Below are 15629 nucleotides of genomic sequence, written 5' to 3'. Positions count from 1 at the left end.
AACTTGGGCGTCCTCCTGGATTCACGGCTGTCTTTAGAAGAGCACTTGACGGCCGTGACCAGGAGGACTTTTCATCAGGTTCGCCTGATTCGCCAGTTGCGTCCCTTTCTGGATCAGGACTCGTTACGCACGGTCACTCATGACCTTGTCACCTCCCGCCTGGACTATTGCAACGCTCTCTACCTGGGGCTCCCCTTGAGGAGCACCCGGAGGCTCCAACTGGCGCAGAGTGCGACCGCGCAGATGGTAATGGGAGCGATATGGCGTTCCCATGTAACACCCCTCCTGCGCGAGCTGCACTGGCTCCCGGTGGTCTTCCGGGTGCGCTTCAAGGTTTTGGTTACCACCTTTAAAGCGCTCCATGGCTTAGGACCTGGGTACTTGCGGGACCGCCTACTACCACCAATAGCCTCCCACCGGCCGGTACGCTCCTATAGAGAGGGGCTCCTCCGGGTGCTGTCAGCCAAACAATGCCGACTGGCGGCCCCCAGGGGGAGAGCCTTCTCTGTGGGGGCACCTACTATCTGGAACGAGCTCCCCCCAGAGATACAGAGGATCCCGGATCTGCGCACCTTCCGCCACGCTTTAAAGACCTTACTATTTCACCAGGCGGGCCTGGCCTAATTTTCTCCCTCTTTTATAAAAGATTTTTAATTTTTAAATATCTTTTAGTATTTTATACATTCAATTTTAAATCGGTTTTAAAAGTTTGGGGTTTTAAATTTGTCGGGGCCAAAATTATTTAATTTGATTTTATTCTACTTTTAAATTTTGTATGTATGTGTTTTATTGTTTGGCTGTGCACCGCCCTGAGTCCTTCGGGAGTAGGGCGGTAGAGAAATCAAATCAAATCAAATAAATAAATAAAATAAAAATGTGGTTGGCAGGCATTCAGCAAGCTAAGCATAATTTTCATGAGCAACTTCCTCCTATGCCCGAAGAGAAAAGTTTTCAATCAGTGTGTGATACCTGCTCTAACATATGCTGGTGAAACATGGACCACTAACCACACAATCAGTACAAAAGCTACAAGTGGCACAAGGACCCATGGAAAGATACATGTTTGGCCTTATAAGACAAGATAGAAAGACCAGCAAATGGATTAGAGAACAAACGAAAGTAAACGATATCATCAAGAGAGTAAAAGAATTGAAATGGAAATGGGCTGGTCACATAGCAAGAAGAACTGATGACAGGTGGACCAAGGCAGTCATAGAATGGATCCCACTTGATAAAAAGTGTCCAGGAAAGAGACCTAAAACAAGACAAATCAACAACATCAGCAAGTATTGCATATACATATATACATGCATACATATACATACACACGTACATGTACAAGTACATACATATACATATACATACACATCATTGTTTGGCATAAAGAACTATTTATGGTGTCTTTCATATTTGGTTTTTGACATTAAAGTTTAGCAACCTTGATCATTTCAGAACAGAATAACAGAGTTGGAAGGGACCTTGGAGGTGTTCTAGTCCAACTCCTTGCAAAGCAGGAGACCCTAATTGACTGTCCTATCTCTTCTTTAAACCCCCCAATGATGGAGCACCTACAGCTTCTGAAGGCAAATTGGTCCACTGGTTAACTGATCTCACTGTCAAGAAATTTCTGTTTTGTTCTAGGTTGGTTCTCTCCCTAATTAGTTTCCATACATTACATCCATTCTTTGTAGCAGCCCCTCAATTATTGGAACACAGCTATCATGTCACTCCTGGTCCTCCTTTTCACTAGACTAGACATATCTAATTTCTGCAACAATTCTTTATAAGTTTTAGCCTCCAGCTCTCTATAATCATCTTTGTTGTTCTCTGCACTCTTTCCAGAGCCGCAACATCTTTTTGATATTGTGGTGACCAAAACTGGATGCAATATTCCAAATGTGATCTTATCAAGGCATTATAAAACAGTATTAATACTTCATGTGATCTTGATTCTATCCCTTATTTAATGTAGCAGAGGATTGCATTGGCTGCAGCACACTGCTGGCTCATATTTAAGACTTTGTCCACTAGGACTCCAAGATCCCTCTTGCAGTTACTGCTGTTGAGCTAAGTTCCATCTATTGTATAGCTGTATATTTGGTTTTTCTTGCCTAAGTATAAAACCTGACTTTTCTCACCACTGAATTTGATTTTATTAGATAGGGCCCAGTGTTTAAGTCTGTCAAAATCCTTCTGGATCTTGAGCCTATCTTCTGGAGTGTTGCCTATTCCTGCCAACTTGATATCATCTGCAAATTTGATGAGTTCCCCTTCTATTCCCTCATCCAAATTGTTTGTGAAGATATTGAAGAATACTGCGCCTAAGACAGAACCTTGGAGTACCCCACTACTTACTTCCCTCCATGTAGATGTAGTTCCATTAAGGATTACACTATATTGTCCTCTGGAGAAGAAAGTAATAATGTGAGGATATTATTCTTTCCTCCCAAATTTCTGTTCCCCTTATATTTTACCATTTTGTTTTTATCATCAGAAAAGAGAGCGGTTGCAAGATGAGGTAGAAAGAAAAAACTCATGGGTTAGTCAAGAACGACAGAAAACATTGGATAGACTTCGAACATTTAAACAGGTAATTGGAAAAGATTGACTTCACTTGAATTTTCATATAGTAGTTTAAATAATAAATTATTAAAAACATTATTCAATAACAATTTGAGCAGTTATCCCATGAAGTCTGAATTTGCCAGAACTCCCTATCATCTATACACATGATGTGTGGATCAGTTGTTAAATTATACACCACAGGAAATTAATAAAGAAGATTAGTCTTAAAATCATTTTTATTTCAACTTTCAGCTAGAAAGAATAATTACACTTGAATCTTCTATAATGGATTTTTCAATTTAGTTAAGTATATTATATAACCTTTCAGATGCTGTTGTCATCTATAAATGACTGAAAATTCTGTTTAAAAAGAAAAAAACTGATTTTTAAAAAATGAATTTTAAAATAGGAAGATTTAAAGCTTGGTTTCACATATTTGTTATCTTTTTTATCTTCTATGTGATTATTTTTGATACGGTTCTTGCTGACTGCTGGGGTTATCAGTAATCAGTGTTTACTGTATATCACTAAGGTTGTTGAAAAAATATGGAGAAATTAAAATGTTCTTCATATAATGCAATTTACATCAATTGTGCAGAAAAAGAAAATTTATCTTGAATGAATTTTCATCTTCAGATGAAAATAAATTATTGTCACCGCATTCTAAACTTTCTACATTCCACCTCTATTGAAAATGTGATTTCAATATTGTTTTTCTGCTTTCCTATTTCATTTTATTTTAAAGTTTCTGGCACTGAAATATGAAATATGTAAATGACTCCTTACTGTAACTTTTTAAAAATGAAGTTTGCATACTGGCTACAGAAGTGTAAAATTCTACAGTTTAAATTCTTTTTCTTTCTTTCTTCCTTTCTCCCTTTCTAAGCGCTATCCTGGGCAGGTAATTCTTAAATCAACTAGACTTCGGCTGACTCATGCAAGAAGAAAAAGTACAGCCACTTCAACATCTTGTCTAGATCATTCCCCATCTTCACCAGTAACTACACAGACAGATAATATGGAGCAAGAAAAAGTAATCCAGCCTTTCCAAAAACAGGAGTCTACAAGTTTAGGACAATTTGAAGATATTTTTCTATCTCATAGTAGTGTTATGTCTGAATTTTCTCAAACTGATTCTCTTCCAGCTCTCATTAGTACTGAATTTCATTCCAATACAATCAGTGAGGCACCATTTCCTCCTCCTCTACCACCGCCACCACCACCACCTCTGCCCACCAAGGAAGAATCTACTCAGTGTTCTGAAAAAAGCACTAGTCCTGTTAAACAGAGCAATGCAGAGAAGCCAGCTCCGTTGCTCACTATTGCACCATCGGCTCATTTTTTTGATAGCAGTGAATTAGTCAGTGCCAAGAAAAAATTGAAGAAAACTGGTGATATAGAGGGATTGCAAAGAAGAAGAGGTAATTTGTGATTTATTTTGAATGAAGTTACGTAAAAAGTAAAACCAGTGTTTGTTTGCAATTGCTTGGCTAATAATCAAAAATAATAGCCAGGTTTCAAATCATTAGCTTGTCACACTAAAAAAAACTTTGAGATTGTATACCATGAACAATATCTGTCTAGGCCCATATGTTTGAAACAAAGGATCTTTCAAAAGCATTTGTAATATAACTTGAATTTTTATGGGAGGGTGGGGGAAGATCAATAATCATTTCTTAATTGATTGGGAATGCTGAATTGCTACCATGTGAATCTTTTTAATAACAACATGATTCCAACTGTATTACAGTAGTATTGTTTCCACCAATCATTCAACAACATCAGGTTTATATCCATTTATTATTTAAATATATCTCCATTGTTGTCTCCCTCTCAGAGACAAGTTAACGAAGGATATTTCTTTCAGGATTTAAAAATAACGCAACCTCAAAAAGTAGACATATACTGTATTCAAGAAGTGATTAGTAGAGGTTTATAATTTTAAAAAATACCTTCCCTGCCCTCTATAATCTAAACAATTTCCTTTGTTTTATTTATAATAAGAAACAATTAACAAAAATATGCATCCAGAGAAGAGATAAGCAAATTTTGTTTAAGATCTTTTTTTTTTTCTTTCAATGAAGGCAAAGTTATTGCTTGCTGAAAACTATTTAATGTGCCATAAATAGGATTATTTATCCCATTAAAGTAGGTCATTTAGGTGATCTGGGATATTGTCAACCCCTTAATTTAAACAGATTTTCCTAGGACCGTGTCGTAGCTATTGTGCAAACAAGAAGATATGTGGCTTCTTTAAGAAAATCCAAAAAATACAGCAAGCGCACTCATGTTAGATTTGAAGCACCTTTCTCATTTTGGATCTGAGTACTGCACACTTTTATCAAGCACCTTTCTCACTTTGGATCTGAATACTGCATACAAGATAAAATTAGAACTTGTAGTATGTAAATTTATATTTAGTAAGTCTTACAATATTTTCTATAGTGAGTTCACCAATGGATGAGGTTTTGGCTTCCCTGAAACGTGGCAGCTTCCACCTGAGGAAGGTTGAACAGAGAAATCTACCCCCATTTCCTGATGAAGATGACAGCAATAACATCCTGGCACAGATCAGAAAAGGCGTGAAACTGAAGAAGGTTCAAAAGGACATAATGAGAGAATCATTCACAATTTTACCTGATGATGATCCTTTAACTCGCAGCATCCATGAAGCACTACGACGGATTAAGGAGGCATCACCAGAGTCTGAAGATGAGGAAGAGACTCTACCATGCACAGACTGGGAAAATTAAGGGTAATTTTACCATAAGTATATAGTATCCTCTTAAATGATGCAGCCTTTACAGGAACTATTGTCAGTTTTCTTCCATAGGAGAGAAAATATTAGAATGCCTTAAGACCAACAGACAATGTAAACATTTTCTTGTTTACATTTTCTTGTTTTTTATTTTCTTAAGATATTAGATTAAAATGCTCTTATAACTAATAATACAATTGCCACAAGCTATTAATTTTTCAAATTAAAGCAACAAATTTACCAAGGAGAAAGCCACAAAACTGGCACACACATATATATAAAAGGTTTTTAGGGCCTTTTAAAGGCTAACAGGATGTAGGCCATTCTAATCTCCAAAGAGAGGATGTTCCATAGAGCAGAAGCCACTGTGGAAAAAGTTATCTTTGGTCCCTTCCAGCCAATGCTTCTTTGCCACCTGACACATTACCTAGTTGGGTGATAAAACATCTGCAAGCAAATAAAAAGCATCAAGTTTCCATAATTCAACTCTGAGCTACATATATTATCTTCTACCGGTATTAGAATTTATAAACATACTCGCTGTATACCTGTGCTCCGCTATGAAACTATGTGATTGATAACTACTATGGGCTTGATAAATTGAAACAGCTTGAAAATTAATGAGTACTTACAATCTGCCTCTCCTCTCACCTTCTCTCCCTCAGCCTTGCGCCACAGAAGCCTATCCTATCCCCTTCTCACTGAGCCTTGCCCCACAGAAACATCTTCTATCCTATCCCCTTCTCTCACTCAGGCTTGCCCCACAGAACCCTATCCTATCTCCTGCTTGCTGCTGTGAAAGTAAAACTGAAACTCCTTTTCTCTGCTTGTGTTTTGCATTTGTAACAGATTTCTTTTCAGGTGGAGATGGGGAGTAGAATTATTTCAGGTGGAGATGGGGAGTAGAATTATTAGCATCAGGCGTGTTAATAATAATATATGAAATACTAATGCTCTGATGGTCATTTCAAAAAAATCCTTTCTTAGTGAGCACCTAGAAGCCAAGAGGAACATACATGGCAAATTTCAAGTTTGTAGGCTTTACGGTTCTGGAGATTTTGTTATGATGTGCGAGTAGTATTTCGCTTTTACATATATAGATTAAACATAAGAGGAAAGCCATGTAGCCTGTGCCAGCCAAAAAAGTTTGGTGATGAATTTTCAGATGTACAAATTTTATTAAAGGCATACATTTTTCTGAGTTATAATACAGCTTTATCAGATTCATGTAGTAGAAAGTTCAGTCACACTGAAATAAGGCATTAAATCTTAATCTGATTTCTGGATTATAAACTGAATAGAAACATTTGCTGTGTTAGTTTTACATTCAACTTGCTGTCATGGCTGTTATCAATTTGACAAAGATGTCCTTATCAAATTAATAAATGAATTGGCATGCTAGTAGCTAATTACTGGTAAATTTAATAAAATGAAGGCCATGTCTGAGGTCTTTAAAATATGTTTTTCAGTTAAGAAAGCTTTCATTTAATAATATAGCCTAGTAAAAATACAAGTACTGTATTTTTTCAGTATAAAATTTACTGCAGAATCATTTATAAATTAAATGAACAGTTTATAGATGCAAGTGTTGGTCTCATCCATAGCTCTATCTGCAGTAGTTAAGCATATTAAGTGGCTCTGTATCTGGACCAGAAATGCTAATGATGCTGGATTTCAATAGATAGCAACTCAAGGATATTTTCCCCAGTTCTGATACATCAAACTCATTTAACTAGAGATTCCACAAATTTAACCTGAAGATTTTAACATGCAGAGCAGATATATTGCTGTTCAGTTGTGGCTTCTTCCTGTGCCTCCTATGCCTATCTACTGTCTCTGTATCTCTCTCTATATATATATGTCTCTCCACCCTCCCTCCCCCCCCCTATGTGTCTCTCTCTCTCTCCCTCTTTCTCTCCCCCTCTCTCTGTGGTCTCTGTCTCTCTCCCTCTTTATCTCCCCATTTCCCCTTCTCTGTATATCTGTGTGTGTCTGTCTGTCTCTCTCCCCCTCCCTCTCTACCTCCCCCTCTCTACCTCTCTCTCTGTATCTCTCTCTCTCTGTCGCTGTCTCTCTCCCTCTTTATCTCCCCCATCTCCGTATCTCTCTCTCTGTGTCTTCTATGTCTCTCTCTCTCTCTCTCTCTCTCTCTCTGTGTCTGTATCTCTCTGTCTGTCTCTGTATCTCTGTGTGTGTGTGTGTCTCTCTCTCCCTCTGTGTGTGTGTGTGTGTCTGTATCTCCCTCTCTCTTGTGTCTCTCTGTCTCTGTCTTTATATCTCTTCTCTCTCTCTCTTGGAAAGCCAAGGCTGGGCCAACCCGACGAGCTCTCCTTGGGGCTCTTCGCTACTCCCTTTCTTTCTTCTTGGTAACTTTTCGGAAATCCAGGCTGGCTAAGGAATGAGTGCGAGCCACAGCGAAGGCTTCCCCGAAGACGATCCTCCTCCTTCCCCTCCTTCTTTTGCAACCCCCTGGCCGGCTGTGGCAGGGCCGGAAGGACCCACTCAAAGGAGTGGGGAGACCCTCAAGTGAACACCCAGGCTTGGCCAAAGCACAGCAAAGGCCCACGGGGCGGGTGGATTGACCGGCTGACGGGCAAACGTCTTTGGCGAGGGTGCTCTGGCTTTCTCCGAGTCTGACCCCCGGGGTGGGCATGTGAGGTTTGGCGGGGCCAGCCCCCTTTTCCCACTGCCCTGAGCTTCTTTAGTCCTCCAGTGGAGCGGTGCTGCCGGAGACTTTGATTGAAAAGCATCATCCAAGCAGTTTAAAGCCGCAGCTGGGTGCTGCGGGCCCATCCCCCTTTCTGTTGTTTCCTCCTCCCAGATCCCATTCCCACCCCACCAGCCCTCGTGTTAGCAAGGCTGAGTTCGGTCACAGCCGGGTCAGGCCAATGTCTCGGGGCAGAGAGCTGCTTGCATGTCTCCTCAAGTGACTGAGGCACACCCAGCACCAATAAGGGCTGGAAGAAGTGCCAGCAAGAGGTAAGGCACCGGAGAATCAGCCCCGGCTGCTTCTCCATCCTCCACTGTGACGCTTACCTTCTCAGGCCAGGTGAGGAGTTACTGGGAGGGGAGGGTGAAGGGCGGGGCCAGCCAGTAGTGGGATTAGCCGACAGGGAGCCACAGCAGAGGGACAAAAGAACCGCATGTGGCTCCAGAGCCGCGGGTTGCTGACACCCGGTGTAGGTCATTAAGCGGACAATAGGATGCTTCAGTGATTGAGGAGGTCCTTGGAGGTCTATCCCTGTCTTAGGCCTACCATACCGAGGCCTCTCCACCTTCTAAAACACCTTGTGCTCCACTTCCCAACCCTTAGGATTGGGAAGACCTTTTCCTCACACACCAAATGCCTACAGGCCTTAGGCCCAATTCTCACCTCACCAGGCCCCACACTTTCCTCCTCATTTACCTTCTGAAGATCTCTGGGCCTCAAGATGGAGAAGAGAGCTGCATGACTGCCTTCTGGAAGTGGCCATCATTTTCATCACACAATTCCTTGTGGGTGCAGCTGCCATGTAGGTCAAGGACAGACTGTTCCATTTTGCTGTCTTAACTCACTGTACACAGTGCAGACTGCATTGTAGCAAAATGGAGTGGTTTTGTTCCTGGGCTGTGTGTGGCAGCCTCATGGAAGTGACTGACATTTTGGTGCACCCACAAGGAATTGCAAGTGCACTGAAAATTCCACTGTTTCCAGAAGGCAAGCCACATGGCACAGGGATATGTATTGGATGATGGGCATGTAGCGAGTAGGACCAAGGCCTGCAGTGTCCTGGCAGGATGGGATGAGGATGGGAGAGAGCTGTGGTTGGTCATAAGGGTGAATGACTACAGCAGCAGTAACTTCGAAATGGGGTCATAAGTAGCTTTGGGGGAGTCTGTCGCAACTTCAAATGGCTGTTAGGTGATCAGTCATACCTCAAGGACTATCTGTCTTTTAAACTCTCAAATCGATTGAAAGCTCTCTAAGCTGTCTAATTTTTTTCTCAGTAGAATGGTATGTAATTATATTTCCAGAGTCTTATTTTAATCGTTAAACAAATTTATACAAATACCAATCTAACCAATGGAACTTTGGCTGGCAAACAGAGATAAAACACTTGTACACAATTAAAATTAATTTAAAAAACCAAATTGAGGCCCAAATTGTGCTACTTTCATAGCAAACACATATCCTGGGCTACTCTAGCATCCTATCCCCAGGAGAAAACTGAGGTCTTCATCTTTTTCCAGAAAGCCAGCAAAGTCAGGGTAATCCAAATTTCCAAGAGGGGGAAGTTTCATAAGGGAAGCACAATGACAGAGAAGACATGCTTCCAATGTCTTATGAGGTGACACTGCTTCAGCTGAAAGCTCCATATGCATCCATAGTAGTTTCCTAAAGAGACGGTGTTTTGCTCATTAGAATGGTTTGCAAATTGTCTTTTCGGTATCTTATTATTCAGAGGTTCTCAATCATCCTGCATTTCTTTGTCATGAAGATAACCATCCATGGGCCCTATTTACTGTTTCTTAAGGAATGAGACTGAAGTACAATTTGGATTTTATTTGAAATTGGCAGTCCTGAAATCTTATATGTATACGGTTTCCCCGAAAATAGGACCCAACTGGAAAATAAATCCTAGCATGATTTTTCAGGATGCTCTATCAGGATGATTATCAGGATGCTAATTTAAGTCCTACCCCCAAAATAAGCCAGATAAATAAGCAAGTTAAGCTTGTCAGCCAGATGGATGCATTTAGTACCGTATTTCCCCAAAAATAAGACCTAACCAGATAATAAGCCCTAATGTATCTTTTGGAGCAAAATTTAACATAAGACCCGGGCTTATTTTTGGGAAACACTGTATTTTGCTCCCATTTCTTTCTCTCTATAAAACATTTTAACTATATTTTTCATTAGAAGCCAACATCCAATCAGTTGGGAATATTGTTCAGTTGTGTGTCTTTAATTCTATGACACAAGCCTTTTTCATTGGCACATTTTTTAAAAAAAAATGGCGATAAGATATCCCAAAAAACAAAGCTGATTAATTAAAATGGGAAGAAAGGATAAATGCTTTCAATGGTAGCCAATTTTAATGTAGCTCGAAGACTAGTTTTCAAGCAGTTTTTCAAATTTCTGTGTTTTTATTTTAACAGGTCTGAAGATTCCAATGAATAAGATATTTCCTTCACTTCTGAACATTCATAATCAACTGTTTGGTCACCACTTTAGGAGAATTTTACTCTGAGAAAATATTTGATATGTGCATGAATACATTTTTTAAATTCATAGTAGAAGATTTCAGTTGGACCAAAAGCTGCGTTATTTAAGTGCACATTTTGCATAATTCTGAGGAGAAAGAACCTTTCAAAATATTTTCTGATTCTTCACTTACTTTTTACATACAGTATGTGTGAAACATGTCAGCAGCTTTTGCAGCCAAGCTTCTTCCCAGCATAATTTACTAGAGCAAGTATGAAGACATCAGTGTTGAAGAAAAAGTACTGCTACATTGACATTAATTACTTGTTACACCAACGGGAATTCATTTCACATAGGAGGTAGATTTGAAAGGAAAATGCATTTTAACTACTAATAATTCAAACTATAAGTTTGAAAGTGAGAAATGATTACATGTTTAATGGAAAATGCTCTAAGAATGAAATTCATGTATTTAAAAATTTGTTTACAATCTACTGCATTATAAAATGATATATAGCAAAACTCTTAGAAGGCCATGGATACTGTAATACACCTTATATTTTTAAATTAGTGTTTGTTTGTTCTCTTATGGTAACATTTTAATTGCAGGGCTGAGTTATAATAAAGTTATACGTTTTATTTATAGAAGCAATATTTTATAATAAGAACACTTAAAATTATTTTTATCTATTTGTTTGACTGTTCTTTGATTACTCTATAAGGAACTTTTATTTAAGGAGAATGCAAGATTGAAATGAGATTTTACTTCTAAGTTGTAAAATTATAATCATTTTCATCCCCCTTCCATTTTCATTATTCCCATTCATTGTCATAAATATATTTGAATTATGTAATACCCTAGTTTATTGTAAATGATTTCGTTTTAACCCCAGGATAATTGTCTAAAGGAGACCAAGCCTCCAATACAATGAATACTTAAAGAAATGTATTCCTAAACAGCATGACTAATAGCTGCAGGCAGCTCATTTTGTACTGTCAGAATACTAAACAGTATTCCTGCATCAAGGCTAGTCTTGACCTGTTAAAACTGATCAAAACTCAATTCTGGAGAATTTTGAGTTTGGCCAGCTCCTTCTGTTAGTGTACTAATATGCTTGGAAAAGGATAAGATCCCTTTATCTTAGGAAAAACTACGTTAAAATTATTTACTATATTAATTTGTTGCCCTGTTCCAAGGATATTTTATAAGGTTGCATATTGGTAGGAATGCGTATAGTAACTTTACTTACTTTATGGAACAAGAGGTGGCCCTTTTTTCTTTTAACAAATAGTTGGAAAAAAACATAAAACGTTTAAATATGTTATGAATCTTAGCCCAATACAACTGGTTCTTACAATTCCCTTGTCTATTAATGACAATATTGGCTATTTTAAAGTGATGCCTGCTATTCTATACTTGGCAGGTGTATTTCTTCAGATGCTTATTGCCTTATATAATCTAAAATATTGACTTCTGAAGGAAAGCTTAAAATAGTATGAGTTCAGTTAACATAGGAACACTAAACAGTTTGACAGAAAAATAATATTGGTTATATTAGCATCAGATATTTGTTTCATTGAAAAATTACATACTGTAATATGTTATTCATAGTTGTAATCCCAGATAATACAGGGTTATGTGGCAATAATTCATAATTGCAAAATGTAACTGTTAAAGTTTAGAAAACCCCATAATGTCCATACTGCGCTGATGGTTAGTTGTGTCCACAATAAATATACTGCATTTGAATATTTTCCCATGGCACAAAACATGAACTTTTACAGTGAAAGTAATATGTGGATATCATGCTAAACTTTTTGTAATCATTTGCAGCCGAAGTTTCAAGTGTCACTGGGCCTTTACTAATCTATTACCAAACATTACCAGACATTCTGTGCAAAGATACAGAAATCTTTGCATTATTTTGCATCCACAGATTTTGAATTTATGGGAGAAGTATATGAAGCTCTCAGGCTTTTATAGTTAAGAGTTTTGCCTTGAAAAATGCATGAGTGTTTTTAATAATAGTTTAATTATTGCAAGAATATGAAAATGGCGTGAGTCTATAAAATGGCTTGTTTGTAGGAACATATACACTGGCTGCTGTACAATAGTTGATCTCATTTCTAGAGTTTTCCCTTTAGAATACAAATGTTCATAATCTGTTAGGATGAGAAGACTGGTTCAGTTGTCAGTTAAGAGTACAGTAGCAGTAGTTTATTGATCAACACCATGTGCTGTTATCATAGTCAAGTTTTCTGACTAGAAGTAATTCTTAAGTTTGTTGCTTAAAGCCCATTGTATATAAAAGTTGTGGCAGGCTAAGAAGTCATAGTGCTCAGGTCTACACATTTCTCAAAATAAACCTATAAAGTATGTAGAAAAGCATTTAAGAAAAGATCTTAGTAAATATTGTTTGAATAATGAATTCCAGTATTTTATTGTTGCATGCTGCCATGCAACTCTATTTCTACTGCTAATGAATGACAAATTTCAGTTAGTTTTTTTAATCCATAACTCATATATCAGTAAATTATCTGCATATGTACAAATAAAGCTGACATTAATAAGGGATGGTAAATGCCAAGTAAAGAGTAATATGATTTGGAAAATATATGATATTTATATCATAAGGCCCAAGTCATTTAAATATTTCCATTTGAAAATTTATTTAAAATGAAGGGGAACAGTACTACTCACAAAATTGCTTTATCTTCTATACAATGGTTAAAAGAGTTATGTTCTTATTAATTGCTTGGGGTTTTATGATTATTTACATATTCTGTAATTTAGTACGTATACTTTTGTTTCTAATTTCAATCTTTTCCTTACAGAACTCTTCAAAACTCTGCAACTTATATCTTAAAAATTGTAATCATAGAAACAAGTTTAATGGCACTAACTTGCATCTTGCAGGGATATAGGAAGAATATGTATTTCACCCTAAGAAGTCTTTGCTCTTGAGCTTCATTTTAGGCAGTTATTGCTTTTCATATTGGTTTTCAGTTATTGGTTCATTTTTGTAATGGTGCCCTGTAGGAAACTTTCATAAGTGTCAATATTTTATTTTATTTTATTTTATTTACACTGCCTTTAAAGAGTGAATTGTAACTTAAAGTATATGGATTTGTGAGCATGATTTATTTTAATTATTATGCTTTATAATCCTGGTACTGAAGGTAGTCATAATGATCTCAAAAGTTGAAGCAGAATGTGTAACATTCCAAAGCCATACTAGAGAAACTTCTTGCAGCAGTTAAAAGCACCTTATTTTTACCGGTAATAATACCAATCAATCAACAGCAGTTTTCATAGAAACACATGGGAAGAAATACTTGGATTGAATGTAGGCTTCTTGTCCATCTAATGATAATTGACACAAACTAACCCTTTGATATAGTCCTGGGCAGTCAGATTTTCATGTATTTAGAAGTCAAAACTATTCTTTGATTGGCCAAGCTTCAGCAGAAAAATACGCATTTTTTCAGTTATTACATTAATAGCTGGAAAAAAATAAAGCACTAGTTTTTATCCTATAATGTAGCTAATGTTTTGAATGAAACAAACATGTCAGTTGCTGAAGAAAATCTTACATAATTCATGGATTGGAGCTATATAGACATTCCGCATGTAAGTTTTGTATAATTATTTCCTAATATTTTGCACAACCCTATGTGTTGTTTAAGACAATTATGTGGGACTCCTAAATAGCGCTTCAAAAATAGAAGCAAATAAAAGCCCATTTTTATTGGGCCCTTAAAAATCTAGAATGGCTTATAAATGCCTTGTACCAGAAATTTATTTTTCAATTTTCACACTCTGATTACAAGAAAAAAGCCAAAGGCCTATTTCAGGAAATTCTTTACCATGGTCTTGTATCTAATTGAGAAAACAATGCACTTTCCAACACTTAAGTGTAAAGGAAATAGACTTGGTGGCAAACTGGTTCTACCTTCTTGAATCAAAGAGAGGAAATAAAATTGAGTTTGGCCTGTTTGCTTCATACTGAGACTCAACAAGGGCAGTCGTCATTGGGCAACTATGTGGTTGTAACTGGCAGTAACGAATCTCCAATACTTCACCATATTTTTTTTGAAGAAGTAATGTGCCAAGGTGTAGTTTGATCATAGTGCACTACCTTACAATTTAGTATATAATTTGCTATATTAAGTTAGTATGATGTGTCTACAAGGATATTTCTTATTAGCTATAATTCATTTATAGTCTATTGGACAGTTTATTTGACCTAGACCAATTTCAGGATCTTGGCCACAATTGCTGAAAGTTTGTATCATAATATCCTCCTATTTTGACAGAATAAACACTAAAACTAGAAGCACTAAAACTAGACTTGAGTTTTTTATAAGGAAAAACATCAGAAAACCCTATTTCTTGTGCTGTCAACTTAGGCCATCATCTTCCAATAAAGAACACCCAAAGCCACCAAATTTACTTTAGACGTGTATTTTATTTAAATAAATAACATTAAATTGTAATTTGTGAATTTAGCAGTGTCTAATAAGAGAGACTGTTTTGTCACTGCCCCAAACATCCATTTCTATACCTTCTTTCATTTCTTGGGTCAGTATGCTAACTGATAGAAACAGTGATTGGATACTAAATTCATTTAAAATATCCCAGTATAATCTCTCTTCAAGAGGAAGCCTGATCTTGTCTTGAATACAGTATATATGAACTAGAGCATTGTAATTGAATGAACAGGCTCTTTGAGCAATTTAGTAGTTTCAAAAAATATATGCTATTCTCATCTCTTTTGAGAGAATATTCACTTCCTAAATTTGGAATTTTCTTCTGTCTCCTTTATTGTAGCCCTTTTATATCCCTGCTGTCATTTGGGGACTGTATAACCCAAAGGGGAGCAGGATAATGAAAGCTAGTACTTAATTGTGCTATATTGATGCAAACTTTCATGTGAGTTCCAAATCATGAAGGCAGTCCCTTTTATGAATGTGTTCTTATACTGTTTATTTTCCACTGTAAAACTATGGTAGTGAGACAAGCAGTTTTGTGTTGATTGGCTATTGCTCATTTATACATTTATTTGTCATATCAACTGCAAATTTTAATACGTATGATTTTATTCTGTAAAATTTATACAT

The 15629-nt window shown here is 37.1% G+C and overlaps 1 protein-coding gene across 1 annotated transcript in view; it reads left to right on the top strand.

Moving 5' to 3' along the window:
• The window catches only part of JMY (junction mediating and regulatory protein, p53 cofactor), a 52001-nt gene extending 39739 nt beyond the window's left edge, over positions 1–12262 (top strand). Inside the window, exons 8-11 of the mRNA XM_034441061.3 lie at positions 2495–2590; positions 3452–3986; positions 5011–5320; positions 10463–12262. Of these exons, the coding sequence (XP_034296952.2) occupies positions 2495–2590; positions 3452–3986; positions 5011–5318 (939 nt within the window). The 3' untranslated portion in view covers positions 5319–5320; positions 10463–12262. The remainder of the gene's footprint in view (positions 1–2494; positions 2591–3451; positions 3987–5010; positions 5321–10462) is intronic.
• Positions 12263–15629: the final 3367 nt, after the last annotated feature.

The sequence above is a fragment of the Pantherophis guttatus genome, chromosome 2 (assembly GCF_059756535.1).
Source record: "Pantherophis guttatus breed Tessera chromosome 2, ASM5975653v1, whole genome shotgun sequence".
NCBI lineage: Eukaryota > Metazoa > Chordata > Lepidosauria > Squamata > Colubridae > Pantherophis > Pantherophis guttatus.
Note: the sequence above shows the minus strand (reverse complement) of the source record. Positions and strands in the feature narration are given on the sequence as shown.